This window comes from Acanthaster planci, linkage group LG02, assembly GCF_054643075.1.
Source record: "Acanthaster planci isolate LZ-2023a linkage group LG02, COTS_SCS, whole genome shotgun sequence".
Lineage (NCBI taxonomy): Eukaryota > Metazoa > Echinodermata > Asteroidea > Valvatida > Acanthasteridae > Acanthaster > Acanthaster planci.
The window spans coordinates 4,300,476-4,319,965 of NC_141778.1; the positions used below are offsets into that span (position 1 = coordinate 4,300,476).

General features: G+C 41.6%; 1 protein-coding gene across 1 annotated transcript in view; it reads right to left on the minus strand.

Moving 5' to 3' along the window:
* Nucleotides 1-19,490, minus strand: part of prep (prolyl endopeptidase) — a 20,052-nt gene continuing 562 nt past the window's right edge. The window contains exons 2-17 of the mRNA XM_022227680.2: nt 17,420-17,547; nt 16,788-16,883; nt 14,853-15,021; nt 14,164-14,265; nt 13,250-13,392; nt 12,510-12,625; nt 12,080-12,225; nt 10,582-10,686; nt 9,710-9,814; nt 7,922-8,116; nt 7,157-7,305; nt 6,468-6,584; nt 4,378-4,473; nt 3,597-3,698; nt 2,054-2,282; nt 1-1,866 (exon numbers count right to left, since the gene is read on the minus strand). Of these exons, the coding sequence (XP_022083372.2) occupies nt 1,801-1,866; nt 2,054-2,282; nt 3,597-3,698; nt 4,378-4,473; nt 6,468-6,584; nt 7,157-7,305; nt 7,922-8,116; nt 9,710-9,814; nt 10,582-10,686; nt 12,080-12,225; nt 12,510-12,625; nt 13,250-13,392; nt 14,164-14,265; nt 14,853-15,021; nt 16,788-16,883; nt 17,420-17,547 (2,064 nt within the window). The 3' untranslated portion in view covers nt 1-1,800. The remainder of the gene's footprint in view (nt 1,867-2,053; nt 2,283-3,596; nt 3,699-4,377; nt 4,474-6,467; nt 6,585-7,156; nt 7,306-7,921; nt 8,117-9,709; nt 9,815-10,581; nt 10,687-12,079; nt 12,226-12,509; nt 12,626-13,249; nt 13,393-14,163; nt 14,266-14,852; nt 15,022-16,787; nt 16,884-17,419; nt 17,548-19,490) is intronic.

Consider the following 19,490-nt stretch of genomic DNA (forward strand, 5'->3'; position numbering starts at 1 on the left):
TTCACTCCAATTTTACAACTTTTTATTTTGTTAGTGGGCTTGGTCCATTTTTCTTCTTTTCAGTTGAACATGGCATAAGTAGTCTGAAACTGTATGAAATTCAAGCCTTTCGATTAAAACAAACTGACACAAACCATGAAAAGCCTCTTTCATAGTCAAACACAAGAGTGTCATGAAATTTCACAGCAAATCTGCCACTGTTGAATCTTTCTCTTTTTTTGGCTTGCATAAATTGCCAGAATATATGAACATGTTTTAGCTTGACACCACAAAGGTTCACAAATAAGTGAGTGCATGTTTATTGGAACAAATCGACACTTCGCAATTAATTGCATTTTTCTGTATAAAGAATTGTTCCTGATAATTCTAGAGAGATATAAAAGATCCACAGAAACATTACTTCATTAAAACATTAAACAAAGCATGCTCACTTTTAAAACAGCTACGTTGCATCCAACATATTATCAAGAGTGACTACGGGTAGTGAAAACCTCTCGTAAAGAAACAGTAAGACACATGTGATGTTTGCGTTATGGAGACGGAGGTATTTAAGTTTGACGGGGCTGCCAACTGAGAGGGAACTGAGAGTGAGTGTGAGATTTGGGGCCTGCAGAAAGATCCCTACATTTTTGGATTCTTGGTGCTCTGGGGTTTGCTCTGGGGTTTGATCTGAGGCATTTTCTTGCCACTTCAAAATCAATTTTTGAGCTGACGAACATCATTACATGTATTCCGGGCTCTGAAATCAAACACTGGCCACATTTCCTAATTAAAAAGAACTTTTTAGCAGGAGAAATGCTGTGAGAGCATGACATGAGCACATACGAGTAAGCTGAAATGCATGAGTCTCACGCTCAGTGGATGAGAGTTGGCAACCCTGGTACCAAAAGTGTTATATGTATTTTTCACCACTCTGGTAACAAAATTTGGAGCACCACTCGTTTTTTTATAGTATAGATGTTGACGAATATGTAAAGAATACATGATTTTCCATGTAAAGGCAATTTGTGGTAGAATTCAATTGGTGAAAACCTTAAATTTGGGAATGTGAGGTTTTTAAAAAGTTACTGACTGCCACAACCTAGTGAAAAAAAACAACAAAGCTGAAGAACAGTACAAAGACTTTAAGTAGGCCGTGTTGAACCACTATATGCATCATAAACTTCTCAAATTCTAGGCTTTTTTTATTCCCCGTAGCCCTACACCATAGTGCAGATTCACCCTACCACCCTCATGATCTCATTGGAGTTGGTACAAGCTAGGCGATTTGTTGTAACTTTTCATGAGATTTCCAGATAGTGTTTAAAGAGTCCTAGCGATGTGTTTTTCCTACACACACACTTTCTGTGCAATTTTATACTCCTTTCCTTCGAGTGAAAACTGTTCCACATCCCTTTGGGTAGGTGTACGGAAAGGCACACTGTTTTGAATGTTTTAACTATTCTAGACATTTCTGGACAACTGAGGGCACTGTTGCATTTCTGTGATGCTGATAAAGACCATTCATTTTGTAAAGTTTTCCATTAAAATTGTGTTCTCTGAGTCAGGAAATAATCCCAGAAAATGGTTCCCTGGAGAGAACCTGGAACGTCTGATATTTAAGTTGCCCAGGGAAACTTTGCTCCATTCAGAAAAGAGAAAATATACTTGTGACTTTTTTCCACCTAACATATAAGTTATGACATTTCTCAGCATGAATATTTTCACAACGAGAAACTAAAAACAGAAGGTTATAAGCCCTGAGCAGTTGAAGCTAACCCTGCCCGACGAGCCAGTCGCTCTGAAAGTTACAACCTGTTGTCATTCCTTCCAAGAAATCCCCATGGTTTCTGCGATGAACGCATAGATATCGGAATACTCTTCAATCTGAGAAAAACAGAAACGAGAATCAAGAATGGTCCTTTTGGTTGTGGCATCTGCATTAGAGAGCATGACGTTAATCAGGAAATGTTGAAATCTTTCAATGGCCTGTTGAGCAGGTGTAGTAACAGCAATGCACCTCCGGTTCAAGTGTAATTATAGTTGTATTGTAACATATGAAATATCAACATACCACTTTTGCAGTGGGCTTGCCGAATCCGTGGCCCGACTTTGTATCCACACGCACAAAAAGTGGATTGGTCTGCTGCTCAGTGTTGCCCAGGGCATGCTGCAGTGTGGCTATGTACTTGAGGGAGTGCAAGGGAACCACGCGGTCGTCATGGTCCCCTGTAAGCAGCATGGTGCTTGGATACTGGATTTTTGGGTCAGCTGGGGGCTTGATGTTGTGCAAGGGTGAGTACCTAGGACAAAGAGGCCAACAATGTATACACATGTATATAGGGGCAAGTTATGAAAAACACATCAGGCGGTCAACAGAGATCTCATTCGGAGACTTTTGCACATGTCAACAGAGATCTCATTCGGTGACTTTTGCACATGTCAACAGAGATCTCATTCGGTGACTTTTGCACATGTCAACTGAGATCTCATTCGGTGACTTTTGCACATGTCAACTGAGATCTCATCCGGTGACTTTTGCACATGTCAACTGAGATCTCATCCGGTGACTTTTGCACATGTCAACTGAGATCTCATTCGGTGACTTTTGCACATGTCAACTGAGATCTCATCCGGTGACTTTTGCACATGTCAACTGAGATCTCATCCGGTGACTTCTGTGCATGTCAACAGAGATCTCATTCGGTGACTTTTGCACATGTCAACAGAGATCTCATTCGGTGACTTCTGTGCATGTCAACAGAGATCTCATCCTGTGACTTTTGCACATGTCAACAGAGATCTCATCCGGTGACTTCTGTGCATGTCAACAGAGATCTCATTCGGTGACTTTTGCACATGTCAACAGAGATCTCATTCGGTGACTTTTGTACATGTCAACAGAGATCTCATTCGGTGACTTCTGTACATGTCAACAGAGATCTCATTCGGTGACTTGTGCACATGTCAACTGAGATCTCATCCTGTGACTTTTGCACATGTCAACTGAGATCTCATCCGGTGACTTCTGAACATGTCAACAGAGATCTCATCCTGTGACTTTTGCACATGTCAACAGAGATCTCATCCGGTGACTTTTGTACATGTCAACTGAGATCTCATCCGGTGACTTTTGTACATGTCAACTGAGATCTCATTCGGTGACTTCTGTGCATGTCTACATGTACAAGTGCTTATTATATTTTTCCATTTATATCTCAACACTTTTTCAGTGCAAAGTTTTGGTATACTGCAACAAGGTTTAGAAATTCTTTTTTTTGAGTGCCTAATCATTTAGAGGCAGGTTGAAATTTCCTGTGTTTGAGCCTTCAAATCAAATCTCATTTCAACTTACAAGCTGTTCAAAATGACCTGCCACAAATGTACTCATTTGTTCTCAATAACCCCAGGTTTCTGGCAACTCATTCATTTGTGAGTTTGAGTTTGCACAACGGAAAGCATGCTTTATGCATCTCCAGTCACACAATTAACTTTCACAAAAATCAAAATTCACACAAAATTAATCGTGCCAGAATTTCAAACAAAACTGAAGCCACAACACCTCCCCCCCCCAAAAAAAACCAAGCATTCTGAAGACTGTGGTCAATGTGTCTCACTTGATCAACCACTCAAACTCTTCTTTCTTGTCTGCACAGCCATAATCCGTAGTCCACGCGTGGCCGATGGTAAACTTGTGGAACTTCAGCATGTCCATGACACTGAAACGAGAAGGCGTCAACACAGTGATAGCTTGCCCTCCAAACCAATGAACCATTCTGAGGAAGGCTCATTTCATGTCCCGTGAACCTCCTTCAGAACAACTGTTGTCATTCCTTTTGATGAAAGGTGGCTGGCATGCTACCCCACTTACAATTGCACAGGTACGCCTTGTGTCAACTCATTATGGCTACAAATTTAAGTGGCCACATTAGCCTACAGTGTTTTTCATACGACAGCACGGACGTTTTGAACATCCATGACAATAGAGCTCTCTCTTTTTATACCATAGCCATACTTGTTGCCTAGCAGGGGTTTGTAAACGATGACTGGCCATCAGCACAAACGCAATAGAATAAGTAGCCAACTGAAAAAAAAATTATTTTCTTTTTTTCTCAATCAGAACACCAAATAATCAATGCTAGTATGGAATACCATGACTGAACCCAGGACTTTGTTTGAAAGATCTGCGGCAAACGTATACCTTGAGGCAAGATCTGGCATCAACTGATGAGGCTGATGTCTGCAAACTTTGACTGCCACACTGAATGTACACAAGACGAGAGAGGTTTATATTCTCATTCCAGCCCCCAGGTGTTTTTCTTTTTACATTTTTCCTGCGGACGTGAGGTAAGCCTGCAAGAGAACTGGCAGATCCATGGAAGAATCGGACACGCTTACCCGACTTGATTGATGATGCATCCGAAGAGATCAGGACGCTGATTGGCGCAGGCTGCCACCAGCAGACCACCGTTGGATCCACCGTTCATTGCAATTCTGCGAAAGAAACAGACAGGTTCGGGGGGAAAAGATACGTTTGGTGGAGTGTGGTAGGCAAGTGAATATACAATCATTGACCCCGTTCTTCTACAAACCACCCAGACTTGGATTGCTTTCTTCAATTCAGATTTCACCACATACACACTTAATATGCTTCATTGGTCACGGTTGGATTTAATTTCATAAAAGACACTGGACCAATTTTTCTTGTGAAATTTGTCATCTGACAATCTTTGACTAATATATTATCATATCAATGTTATTGGGATCCACAATTTTTCAGAATTTCTTTACAGCTATTTTTCCACATGAAATTCAATTTCATTTGGAGCATTCCTGTTGGTGAAGTTCATGGACAGGAGGAACTGAGGAAACAACTCATACAACTTGGAATCTTATTCATGCTGCCCATTCCGCTGAGACCTTCTACATGTACATGCATGTCTTCTGTGCCGCATAGGAATGGCAGAAATCAACCCTACCGAGGGTGACCCAAAAATCAGAATGATACTGTTACATTTGGTAAGGGTGTGAATTTACGGGTATTCTTGGAACCGGGTACCCGTTTTATGTCGATACCGGGTACCCTTAAAATACAAAGAACACTTAGCAATTGGTATTGCATGCCATACCGGGGGACCATGTGCCTGAAACATGGCTCTTTTTCATATGGAGGAAGTAAAGCAGGAGGGGATTCTCCACCATTTTAATTTTTTAACAAAATTATTACTTTTAGTTTGTAACAAAAGTAGCTTCGTCAACATCTGAATTGCAGTTGTGACCGCGGGACCAGGTTTTTCATTGGCACAGTAGGGCTTTGCCCAATAACTGAATACTCGATCAATTATTGAATATTCAAATATTATTTTTTGAATTGGAATATTTGAATGTAAAATTCATGAAAAGGAAAGGAAAATTTTCTTTGTTTTAAATGAGAAAAATTGCACTACGGTTTCAAGCAGATTCAACTGAAAAGTGTCAGAAATCTTGCAACGATTTAAAAAGTAATTTAAATAGAATATAAATTTTCAACAGGGCAAGAAGTCTTGTTCAACTCTTAAATCTTGCTAAATCGTGGCTGGAGATACTCCTACATGTAAAAACCTGTATTACATTGACCATAATATGTACAATCATGTGTTATTGGAACTGGTTTTGTTTATGGTCTGTTCATCAACGATCTGACAGTCGGTACGACTGAATATTCAAATATTCGATCAAATTGAAGGTCGAATATTCAAATGGTGAATTATTTCAATCGACTCAGCCCTACAGCACAGTGGTTTCTCAGCAAAATTCTGCCCTTCAGTATTAACGTTCACATATCTTTTATTTGTGGATTTTTTTTTATGGGTACCTGAACCCAAAAAATGGAACCCGATTTTGATATCAACAGACAGGTACCCAGCACAGGCCTAACATTTGGAGCATTCCACTGGAAATTTTACGGGTACTGCAGGTGGAGGCATGTGAAAAAGATAGCTGTGCTTAGGGTGAGCACACGCTCTAATTCTACTGCGAAATTAATCATTCCCTAATTCCATAACTAAATCTGCAATCATCCTTTTCTTTCCAATTTTATAGCACAGTTCGTATCTAATATTACATGTAAATTTTTGCCTTGTGAGATACGGGCCAGATTATTGAATAGGCACAGTACGCCCTAGCGCTTTAGGGCCCACGAAAAAATCTAAGAGCACACGAATATACCAGGGTGTGCCTCTGTCTTTGAATTTTTGATATTGGAAAAGCGTCAACCCATAGCATTTTGAAATCCCTTCTGATTTGGATTGCCAAATTTCTTCACAAAAGCCATTCATTTGTGAGGAAGATGGAAGGTGAATGCAGCTCTGAATAAAATACAAGGCTCCAGTGCTCACCAGTGCAATGAAATTGGTTCCGGAGCCTAATTGAGTAGGGACTGAGGGACCAAGGTGCCTAGGGCCTGTGAAACACTTTAATTCAGCCCTGCACGGAATGGCATTGATCACCTTTTCGCACTGGTGTACTTGTTCTTGATGAGGTATTCGGCGGCACACTGGAAATCGTCAAAAACATTCTGCTTGTTGGCCAGCATGCCTGCCTTGTGCCACGTCTCTCCATATTCCCTGCAGGCGAAGGGAGGTTAATTTGAAATCTCTCTTTAGAATGCACTGCTCATGATTGAAGGCACACTAACAGCACTATTTCCATCGCTAAAATCTTCCAATAAACTACAGGAGAGCACATAGGAGATACTTGTGGGAGTAGGAACACCTACGGCTACATTTTTCTTGGCAATAAACATCTATGGACTGTTCTGGTGACTAGCATGTGTAGTCACTATTTGCAGTGGTACCACTGCATGACGTGTATGCCAGTGTAGTGGTCCTGCTGTCACGGCAGCAACTCTAAAATTGCAAGCAAGTTCACGGACACTGTTGATTTGCAAGACTGGGGCTGAAGGTTTGAAAACTGGAATGCAAGTCTGGGCCATAGTTTCTTGGTTGTAACGCTACAGGATTGTACCCATACTGATGAAAATAAGCTATGCCTACTTTGCACCATTTGCACATGAGCCTGTAATTGAATGTGTTGTTCTTGCATGGAGGAAACGCACTTCCAATTGTGCTTCCGTGTTAGTAGTAAATCCCAATGTCATCTACAAGTTGCCTTAGCAACCATCCTCGTTTTGACTCACCCGCCTCCTCGTATATTGGGGATGGCTAGGATTCCTCCTAAATGCCGGATGAAGACCAGTCTGGAGACGCTGAAACTGGGCATGATGGAGATGTTGAAACCCCCATAGCCGTACAGCAAGACAGGATGGTCACCAGTCATCTCAATACCCTGCCGGCGACGGTGACACAAAACGCGTCGTGGGTGTTGCGTAGTTGTAAGAGGAAAGATATTACAGACATTCCAAATCTCAGCTTTCTCTCTGGAGTCGGATTTACATTTCTTTTATGAATTGACTCAACTGAGCTGAGATCCCCTGACTTACTGCAGCTGCATTTTTTTTCTGCTACAAAGACATCAAACTGTCTAATTTGAAGACCTATTCGGATCTCTCTTCATGTGGTCCAACCAGAGATAAAGTGTTTCATCTTTCAATAATAATCTGGAGTTGAGCTGAAGCTGGCACACGAGACAAAGTCGAAATTTGGAAAATGGTCCATGAGTAGCTTCATTTTTGTATCGTCGGAACAAATAATCATCAAGTGTCTGACCTGTAATGTTAACTGTGAACTTTAAAATAAAAAAGGCAGAAAAAAGAGGGAAAAAAGAGAGGGGCAGAATATCACTAACTTGCTTGCAATTAATTAGAAAAAAACTTCCACCATTGATGGTTTGTCAGGTTGTTGGTGATGAGATCTTTGCCCACCCCTCCGGAAACAATCTTTGCAACAACTGTAATTGTACCCTAAGGAGAAAGCATAGAGATACTGTCAACAGACATGGTTACCTTCCTGTGAACGATGAACATGGGTATCTTTGTGCTGTCTTTGCTGTCATAGAAGACCTGCTTGGTCTGGTACAGGCTGGGGTCAAACCCTTTGACCTCGATCTCGCGGAACGTCTTGGGTTGCACTGTATCCTTGTCCAGCTCACATCGGTAGATGACGCCGGGGGTCAGGAACGATGTGAACTGGTAGAATATCTGAATTGCCCAAAAGCGAAAAGGTCAGAATGAGCCAAATTGGTATTTCAAAACGAGACGGGCATTCAAGGGTAAAACGCGCACCACTGGCATGTAGCTGTGCAGACAGGGCAAACCCATGCATACTGCTGTTCCGGAATGACCGTGGCGGGACTTCATTTTGGACATCAAGGGTGGGAATTTTCATTTAATTTGAAAATTGTTCAGAAAAACTTTACCGCACAGTGTAAAAATTTAAATGTTTAGCCTACCACAGTGATTTCATATATGCATAATTTTATGGTTCAACAATGCACATGGTCCAACTAATGTAAAAATGTAAATTGATGTTTGGCCACTTAAAACAAACAATGTTTATTTTAGAATCTACTCTTTTCTCAAAAACTACATGGATGTCGAAAGGGAAAAGTGTTCCGAACATCAGATTACACTTTACAGGCATCATTTGTAATAAAAAAATGAACACCAGATTGTATCAATCAAAATGTCGAACCTCTAAAAGGGGCAGTTCCGTTTAAACATTTGGGAAAATCTGTAAGTGGATTTGGAACTGGTCTCGTTTAACCACTCCACGCCGGGGGCATTTACAAGTGTTGATTCTGCTGGGCCAGGATATTTTTCATTTTTTTCTGTTTTCAAAATTCTTTAAAAAATAATATCTTCATTTACTGGACACTTACAACCACACGAAGGACTGTCTGGTGGCTATTCTATTGATGCCCGAGTATTTCAGCCCGGCCTGCCACCTTGTAAAAAGAGCCCAGATTGTGCGGTGTTATGCAAGTTTCTTTTGTTCCTGAAACTGGCCCAGTGTGCTCCTGGAGTCTGTTAAATAGGGGTCAGATTAGTGTGCAGGGGTACTGTGTGGCTCATCGCTGCGGTGGTGGGGCACTTTTGTCCCCGGTGGTAACCTGCTCACACTGAATGCCACAAACAGTGGTATACTGTTTCAAAACAATGCTGGATTATCTCTACTACTGAAAGTGAAAAAATGTCGGTAATGTCAAGTAGTCTTTTGTTACAAGGCCCAGTTCCCTTTGTCCGATTTCAGACACCCCGGCTGTGCTTATAAAGAATACGTGCCCGAAACCAGGCTCCCCGGCAGCAAGTGGTTAAACGTGTAAAGGTCCCAGCCTTATTGGGTGTGTGCTGTTGGAGCACTGAAGTAGCTCATTGGTCATCCTAAATCTGAAATGCTCTGTTCTCTTATTCTTTTCTGGACATTTCATTACAAGTTGTAACCGTATTTTTTTACTGTGAAAAGTTTAATATGAATGCAGTTGTTGGATTCGACAGTGAATTTCAATTTCCATGCTCCAAACATTGGGTATAATCCAGCTGCGTCTTCATAGCATTTTTTGTCTTGTCTTGAAGTAAGGTTTTTATTTTTAACTTTGGGTTTTGAACTTTTTAACTGTGTGCACCGCAAGGACAATTTCATGCACACATCTGATGCGCGATAACCAATAAAATGATTCTACTTTAAAGGTGTACAGCTGTTTCTCAACTAATGGATTCATGGCTGGAGTATAATTGTTGAGCACAGGTCAATTTGACCAAACTCACTGCTAGTTACACCTGGATCCCCTGTACCTGCGTGTCTTTCTTGCGTCCTGAGTATCCGGTGACTGTGCCAACGTCTAGCGGGAATGTCGTCAGCCTCCCTCCAGTGCTCAAGGAATGGAGGTGTAGGACATTCTAGAAAGACCAAAGACACCAAACCATTGGTGAGATCTGCAGAGTTCACAAGTAGAAAATGGACACATGATTTGCTTCTGAAGTTTATACTCTTCAAGATTTATGGTCGGGTTCAAAAACCTACTTAGACGTACTAAAGGTGTGTGTAAGCGAGCGCAACGAACTCCTCTTGCACTTTCTCGGCCGATTTGTTACCTCTGTTGTTGGTCAAGCGTCACTGCCCTTTCTAGGTGTTACAGTGCAACCTGTAATTAGAGCCGCAACAGAAGGCTGCTACTCACTGCCCTATGCACGGTCTGCATGTACATGTACATTAGGCTCTGCGATTGTCCACTCTTTGCAGGAACAACAAATGACCTGTTCCTGGCATAGTGATATCCCTTTGGTAAGAGCTAACCACCTGAGCGCACAGGTTCTTACATGCATGGCACACACCAAAGCACATGCAAACGATTCCGGTTGGAGTGTGCAAGCTTGGCATGAGCACCAGCACACGCCCAAGCCTAACCGAAAGCTTCCCACTAGCCTGTCGCTTCTTTGCCTGTGAGTGGGTGCTTCTAGCCAGGGCAGGTTACTATCAGTTCTAAGACTCAGCGATCTTTCTCACTTCTCTTACGCTCATAGTGGTTCATGGAAAGCGTAGCCTGTAACCCCACAACTACTACACGTTAGCTGAACAATGCGGACTGTCGACAAAGCGCCAATCTAGTTCCCAACCTTGCCTCGTTTCTGTCTGAATTCCTGGGCCATTAAACTGCTGGACTCACCTTGACATCATGCACGTAACAGAGGACCAGCTTATCCTTGCATACACATGCTGTCCACTCCAGAACGTCTGTGTCCGATTCCGGGACCAGGTCCTTCCAATTTTCCTGCAGGTTCAGATCGCAGACCCGATTCTGATCAATCACAGATTTCTCCTGACCAATTATCCATGCAACTACATGTATATTTTAAAAGAGCAATACCCTCGTTTCCTGTTTTGTGTCTTGGATACTGCAACTTCATCAGTGTAGGACAGCCATATGTTCAGTTTGTAAAAACAAACATTTGTATTTGTCTAGAGAAACGATTGCCGTAAAATGCAGTGCTACATAAAGTCATTTTTCACCACAAGTCATGGTTTTAGTCATTTTTCTATAAGTCACAAGTGTACTTTCCCGAGTCAAGTTGCTGAGTCATTTTTCCCTCACTGTCAAGTCAAGTCATCTGCAACTTTTTACCAAATCATGTCATTAGTTTCAAGTCATTTTAACGTCTATTTCATGTCATAACTGACACAGTGTAGGTGCACTCCCTCTAAGATGTGGCCCAGGAACATCAAACTTTTCAGCCTCGTTTGTTCTCATCAATTTCAATTATAAACCAGCCAAAATGAAAACACCATTTTCCATGGGAAGTAAGGCCATTTTTGGCATCGGTGTATGCCAATATGTCATTTCACTCAAGTCGCAAGTCATTTTCTCCAAAGTCAAAACTGAGACTCAAGTCCAACTTTCATCTACAACACTGATAAAATGCCACCTTGCATGTCATTTTTATGACAAAGGTGCAGAGCAAGTTAAGTTGTGTACTGCACGGTCAGCAACATGGTATTTCTACATCCCATCCCGAGAGGGAAAGCTTAAAAATGAAACTGGCCTCGTTAGCGAGAAGGCCATCGAGAATCCAAATGACACACTCCCTGTGAAATGCTTTCTGAAAGTTAATATGGGTGGGAAATAAATGATGCAATGGGGCAAGTTATAGATTATCAGCCTTGTGCTCAGATGGGTAGTTTCAAATTATGAATGAAAAGCCATGTCGCCTTTATTTCAAAGTGAAAAAGATTTCCCAAAGTGAGGCTACACCTGCAATTAAAGCAAAAACAGTCAGCCTCCCTCCCATGGATTTGGAGAGCCCACTCAAAAATGGCCATTTCATCAAGCCAAGCCTTTGTGATGATTTTATTCATTTTAAGCAGACTTGCTGCATCCCTGCAATGGGGTAAAATACACATGTCGCACAGAACAGCAGTTAGAAATCAGTTTGTGCCATCATACCAAGATGTGAAAAATGTTAAAGGTTGTGACTTGCTCTGCAGGATATTGGCGATGTCATTCATAATACTAACGCTGTGTTTATGTGAGGAATTTATTTGCAAGCAGAAGATATACTTTTTTTTACATACCAGGCACATGACCACTTCAGACCAATAAAAAGACAGAATTCAAGACCTGATAATATGAGGAGGACTTTTACATGGAGGGCAGATTCACGTCTTACCATAGCCGGCTGTGCAAAGTCAATGTTGATGAGTTTGTACTTGGGGGATTTCAGGTTGGTTTTGAAGGTGAACAGCGTGCCTTCGTTGGTGATGTACTCGTACTCGGCGTCAAAGTTGTCGATCAGTTTCACCCAAGGCAGAATTCCTGATGACCATGAGAAAAAATGTCAGTTCCAGCTACAGTAATGTGAACTCCATTTGGGAAAAACAATCTTGATATGTATGGGGGCACTGAAAAACGTGGTTAAAACAAACTGAGACAGGAGGGGCTTGTAAGCAAGTGTTACTGAGGCGTTGGACGTGACATTTGGAACATTTGAAGTATGCGTAAAAAATACAAGCAGACCAAGCAATAACAATCTAATGGCTATTTTATTTATCGACATTTTACAACTATCAATGATTCACAATCGTATTTTTTTTACTCACCAGTAATTTTATGCTTAGTCTTCTCCAAGTCACAATAATACAGACGGTTGACTGGGTCGCACCCTTGTCTGATGCTCAGAATGACATAACGACCATCATCACTCACTTCAGCACCGCTGGAAAAGAAGTCAGGAAATGCCTAGAGGTTAATAACGATAACAAATACATGTACCTTCATGGATGCAGTTTGTGAGTCTAGAAGTGGCTCTTCCTACATCTGAATACAGATCTATCCTTTGCTTAATTATAGGTGTACCTTAGCAGATAACAATGAGTTACTTTGGTATAAAACAAAAAAATTATTTTAGAAAAGTAACAGTTTTTGTACAGCCCTTTTAACCAAGATCAAGCCATTTTCCATTATTACTACCCCTGTTCACTGGGCCCATGAAACATTCCAAATACCATCTCAGCTCTCTGGGGAGTCTACAGCTCAATGCAGTCATTTTGGCGCAGAGCGGCTAAATCGACCACACTACTCATGTCTGACCCTCACAGGTACCCAATTACTCCTGGGTGGAGAGAGGCACTGAGTGACAAAGTGCCTTGCCCGAGGGCACACGCACCATCACCCCAGGCTGGATTTGAACCCGTAACCGGGAACTCTACCCGCAGATATTAATTGAATGCTCTTTAACATGAGGCCACAGCACTCCCCTCCTATTTTGCAAAACTTGTCAAGTAGAAACAATCTGGCCCACTGTAAAGGCCAACAAATAACGACTTTCTGTCTGACTGACCTCAGCCATTTGGGGTTTTCGGGGAATTCTGCACACAGGACGTCCTCAGACTGGGCCGTACCGAGGACGTGGTACCTAAGCTTCTGGTTGACATTGGATGTTGTCTCAGTGCCGTCTGCCTTGCCCTCTTGTTTCTCATAGTACTGGGGGGAAAAAAGTTTCAAGAATGAGCCTTCCTAGAATAACCCTTACCCTCCAATACCAAAACCCACCAGGGTATTTAGAGGGATTTTGAGGAACTGTGAGGCAGGCAGATTCCTGTCACTTCAGTGTTAGGGTCATTTGTGGCAAAATGAAGAGACGCGTCAAGACAGTCATTATCAATAATCCAGCAGTGTCCATTATGGGGAAAATTAATGTTTTCTTTGAGTTTCTTAAATAAACGTAAAACAAAGAAATCTCTGTATAAGGTACATGTATGTAAAAAAAGTGTGTGAGTGCATGCTTTACTTTTAGGACATAACCAAATGGACAGGACAGATTGTCCCTGTCGTCAGTGGTCAGTCTATTGTCCTCAGTGGTAAGTGCCTGTGTTGAGTCTGTGGGGAGAGTTTTAATGTAGGAACAACGGGAAGTATACAATGCTCCTTCCTGGCAGTAAAGCAAGACAAAATATTGTGGGTGGGCCTTCCTTAGGCTAAGGGGAAGATTTCAGTCGTTAAGAAGTTTGGCACCGAGTCAACTTTGTCTCAGTAACATTAATGGTCCCACAATGTCTGCATCTCAACATCTGTAGTCCCCCAACCCACTGACAAGAATGCGCGCGTTCCTTGTGAGTATGAGATGACGCACACAATCCGAGTATATGAGATTCTGTGTGGGTACCAAGTGGGTGTCGCGTTGACCCAACGTCGGCCCAGTTGCTAGCACATATCATCACTTCCACAACAATGCCTCAGGATATATCTACCTACATTGTAAAAGAACCCTTTGCCGTCGTGAGTCCAGTCCATGCAGCTAAACTTGACTCTCTCTAGCATGTCTGGTAGAGGTTCCGCCTTGGCAACATCCATGAACTTAGAGAGAAAAAAAACAACTACATGTAAAGCTGAGACACAGCTTGCGTTTAAAATGTTTCAAACAGTTTGAAAGAAAGAGATTCAAAGTTTAATAGTGGCTGAAGTAGACCCTTTAGAAAAAAGCATCCAATTCCCAATCGTCTGCTTTCAACACGAATGTCAAGCTCCTTTTCTTCTACCCAACATCTGATTTAGAAGTCCAAGTCCTAAAGCGTTGGGCAGTTAGTTTTTCGTCCACGCGTTGTGAAATTTGGTCCTGAGTGTTAAGTTATTTGATTCAAATCCGAGTGCCGAGTCACCTGATTTGGCATGGAGTGTTAATCTATTTTAGTCAGTATTATGCAATGGTTATATGGTCTGATAGTTGAGTCATTTGATGAGTCTAGATATTGAGTAACTTGACTTTAGTCTCGCTCTGGGTTACTTGCTTTGGGTAATGCGGTTGAGCGACGTCTTTTGAGTCAATTTATTTCAGCCCACGTTGAATTAATGGATTGAGTCTAAGTTTCAAACGGTCTTGACTAACTTGATTTGAGGGCAGTTATTTCAGTACGGCTCTGATGAGAAAGTTAACAATGACTCACTTTGATTGTGACCCAGTCTGATCCCCCGGTGCTCAGCCCATATGCCAAATAAGCCCCATCCTCCGAGAAAGAATGGCCTCTCAGGGCCACCGTACCATCCTCTGAGAATGTATTGGGGTCCAGAAACACTCTAGGTTCAGCTTCCAGGGTGTCTTGGACATACATGACACTGTGGATGGAAAGTAAAGAAAGGTTTAGTTCGCATTTTGGACATGTTTAAGGGATCCATGAAATGAATGTTTCTTAGAATCACTTTCTTTGTGTATCTCTGTTTTCTTCTTAAATGTATGAAGACAGTTTGACTTTGGTTTTGAGTTACGTGAACTGAAAAGAGCACTTTTTAAACTTTCCAAATTGAATTTATATGAGGAATTTGCCCTTACCCAACGTATATATTAATAAAACCTGTATGCTCAGTTCTTGTCCGAGAGCTTGCGAAAAAAGTCACAAGCTTACTCGGGTGGGACTCGAACCCATGACCTCCTGCTTACTAGTGCAGACGTCTTAACCACTCGACCACCGAGCTTGCTTTACTGCTGCTTTACCTGACTCGGACCGGCCAGCCGACCCCAGCAAGCTCAGTGGTCGAGTGGTTAAGATGTCTGCACTAGTAAGCAGGAGGTTGTGGGTTCGAGTCCCACCCGAGTAAGCTTGTGACTTTTTTTCACAAGCTTTCGGACAAGCACTGAGCATACTGTGTTTATTAATATATATGTTGGGTAAGGGCAAAACCCATCATATAAATTTACATCTCCCCAATGCAAAAAAAAAAATACATCTTGAAAATAGTTCCCGGTTTCCAAATTGATCAAGCATTTCTGGACAAGTGAGGGCACTTTTCCTTTGATGTAAATCAAGGAACACATGGTTCAGTTTGCATGTTTTCACGTTCAAATTGTGAAAACATTTCTGTGAAAAGGTTGCTTGCTTGCCTATTGCTATATACTTACACAACAATAAATTGCCAAAGGAAATTAAATTTACGATAGCAATGTTAAAAAATTTTCTGTGCACAAATCAGTGCAACATTGAGGCTCAGTGCCTTGGATGACATCATAGTTTTGCTCATTAATATGCAAATGGCATTAGCATAAAAACTAAAAAAGCTCCAAAATATGGGTTAATATTGCAAAACAAAAATTTCAAATCAAGTAAATTGAAACCTGGAGGTGCAATTTCAAGGGTTTTATTACAATTTAGTAAAATATTTCTATTTCATGGTCCCTTTAAATTTGCACAATTCTATTATTTTGAAGAGTGGCAGCTTTTGGTTTAGAAACTACCATAAAATTTGATAAACCCCCAACTTTCTGAGAATTTTTACCAGCTTTTCAAATATTTTCCCCAGTCTTCCACTTAGTGGGAAATAAATGGCATATTCTTTGTTCTTCAACCTCCAAGGGGAATCCGACCCAGTGTAAAGTGTGTGGATGCTACTTTCCTTCATCCTGCAAAATCGTGAAAAACCTCTGAGTAGATTTTCAAGTACCTGGGCCCGGTTCCATGGCGCTGTTAAGCACACAATTTTATGCTTACAGGGGCTCCACGTATTTCAGGGAGGCTGTAAGCAGTACGCACAGCAAAAAGCATGTTTACCTCAAAGGAAATGATCTGCCTTAGTGACCTAACAATGCAAACCTCCATGTGCGTGCACCTGTTAGCAAAACCACACCGAGCACCACCCTGAGATACTGATTACGGTTAGCAAAACTTTATGCTATAGGTAAGCATGACTTTTCTGCAAGCAGCTCCTTCGAATTGGGCCATACGGGGCTAGGGATACTGATATTAGCCACTCATGTAAATGATATTATAGAATAAAATACATCAGTTAAAGCCCCAAAGCACCTGTTTCTTTTCCGTACAGAACTCACTTCCACGGTGCTGGTGGAGTTGATGAGACACTACCTGTAGGCTGCGTGTCTGTGGACTTACTTTTGGTTTTGCAGTCCAGTGTTCATGAAGTAGAAGTAGCGGGAGCCACGCTTGAAGGGGCAACCATACTTGGGAAAGTCCCAGAGTTCTTTCAGCCTGTTGAGGGAGAAATGACACAAGTCATTATGGACCATAAATTTCAATGAAGATGCAAGCTTTATAGTGCACCCCAAATTTACACCTGAGGAGACTTTTTTGCGACAAAGCTTTGACGTCAGGAAAATGAAACGATTTCACTGAATGAGATGCATGTGTCTCACAAATCGAATGCAACTACAGAACAAGGCAAGGGCTTAAGGTTAAAAAGAACAAAAGGCTTGGCTGTGAGAAGGTCAAAATCTCACTCTTTCACAAAAACTACGGTATTTAATGAGTTCAAAGAAGCTGGGTCTTTGATGCAGGGTTTTAAATCACTGAACATGTTGAAATAAACATCGCTTCCATAACAAGTTACTCCCTAGCTAAAGCAGGCATACCCTAAGCTTTAGATAGGCAAGTAGGGGTAAAGTCGCCTGCCAGCAGCTGGATTTGAACCCTGAACCCCCTGGGTTTGAGTTACAAACCTTAACCACTAGGCTACTTGCATATATCGTCGAGTCACCCAACACCAACTTTTGAATTGTGACATTAACCTATCGTGAAATGGTTTCCTAGTGGTACATTTCTCCAGAAACGGCATGGTAAGGTCGTTCTGGGCATCAACAAAGGCTTTGGTCTCTTCGCTGTCTGGGTCCTCCAACCACGCATAAGGGTCTGGCACCTGAAAACAATTATACACCACGGAATAAAATTGAAGTTCAGAGCTTTTTAGAACTTTTTAGCAATTGATACAACAATCTCTATTAGGGCAATGTGTGCTCGTTTGTGAGTGCCTTAAATCCTGAAGGGCTTCACATAATACCAGTGGTATTCCAGTTTCATTCATATCTCTCTATCTGCCGCTGGTAGGGGATAAGCAGTGCTGTACACTTAAAGGTAAAATGGGAGGCAGGCAGTATAAACATACTTATGATGGACCTCTGATATCCTTTAACCACTTCCTGCCGGGCGACTCGTTTTCAAGTACATAGGCTTTATATGCAGAGCCAGGGAGCCTGGAACTGGGACAAAAGAGTTGGGCCTTTTAACAAGAGACCGTGCTCAGCACAAAAGACTGAGCTGCTGGGCATTACCGACATTTTTCGCTCTCAATAGTGGAGAAAATCCAGCCTTGCTTTGAAACAGTATACCTAGGTTTGAGGTATTTAGAGCAAACGGATTACCACCGGGGACAAAAGCTCTCCACCACCGCAGCAATGAGCCACACAGCACCACTGCATGCTAATCTGGCCCCTATTGAAAAGAGGTCAGCAGTGCACTGTGCCGGTTTCGGGAACAAATGAATCTTACAAAAGACCGCACAATCTGGGCTCTTTTTCCAAGGCTGCAGGCCGGGCTGAAATATTCAGGAGTCAATGAATTTTACCTGTCAGCTTTAGAGTAGTGCCCAAAGAGTCCTTCATTTTGGTATAAATGGCCATTAAATGAAATGATGAATTTCTGAAGAACTTTGAAAACGGAAAATCCTGAAATCGAGCCGGCATCTTGTCTTGCTCAAGAAAAATCCACCCGGCAGCAGGTGGTTAAAGATACCTGATCTAAATATTCAAAGGAAAAAGTATGTATACATGTATGAGAAATGAATTCAAATTAAAAATTTTGCCTTACTCAAAATGGTCATCCACCAACTTTGGACATATATTTATTTGCATGTTTTATTTGCCTGTTTTTTAATTTCCGCAGAAAAAAAATCTTTCTTTTTGTCTTACATTCAAAATTCTCTTTGTGACATGCATCTTCAAACAAAATGTTTGATCAAAATTTCTCAAGAAAACATTTTTACAACATTTCTTTTTCCTTCAATTTTGAGAGGCTACAGAAGAATTTGTCAACCTGGTCGCGAGTACCAGGTAAATTCATTTGGAACCATGCGATTCCCCTTTAATATTAACAGTCAGGTGCTCAGATACTGGGATCCAATGCACTGTTGCACATCCCGATTGGCAAACTCAAGGGTTACTTTGGAAAATCTGTGGGAACATCCATGCACATGCTGCATGTACATATACATGCATGGACCCAAAGTATGAACTCTGTGTGTGTGTGCTAATGGTGCATGCATGGTGTACACCAATATGCATCAGTGATCAAATGGGCATGCAGAATTTTGACTTTGTCCAAGGCCATTTTTATTTTATTTGGAGAGCGCTGATTAAAAGCATCACTGATTGAAGTGTAACAGTGACAGTGGCCACCCATTTTAGTTTGCCCGATTTTCCGATTTTTTTCAATGTGCGGAATGACCTGTTTTAAAATGTGCCCCTCAAAAAGGAAAAGAATTTTCTGACGAACTTGTGGATGGGTATTTGAGCGGAAGTGGGCCTAATGATGCTTTACAAGGATTCATCAACTTCAAAGGATTTTGTAAATGTTTATGTGGAATTTTCTGAGTTTTTTTCAAGTGCGCCACGTTAGGGAACACTCAGCTGAGTTTTAAGTTTTCAAGAAAGAGGGTTGGCAACACTGTGTGAGGAAAGTCATGTGAACATCAAAGTGTGCCAAGTTAGGGACTCTACTAAATTAGCCCCTCATTTAAAATTCCCACGTAAACAAAGCCATGTCTGTCCCACCTCCATTTTAACTTAGTGTAATACAAGCTCCGCC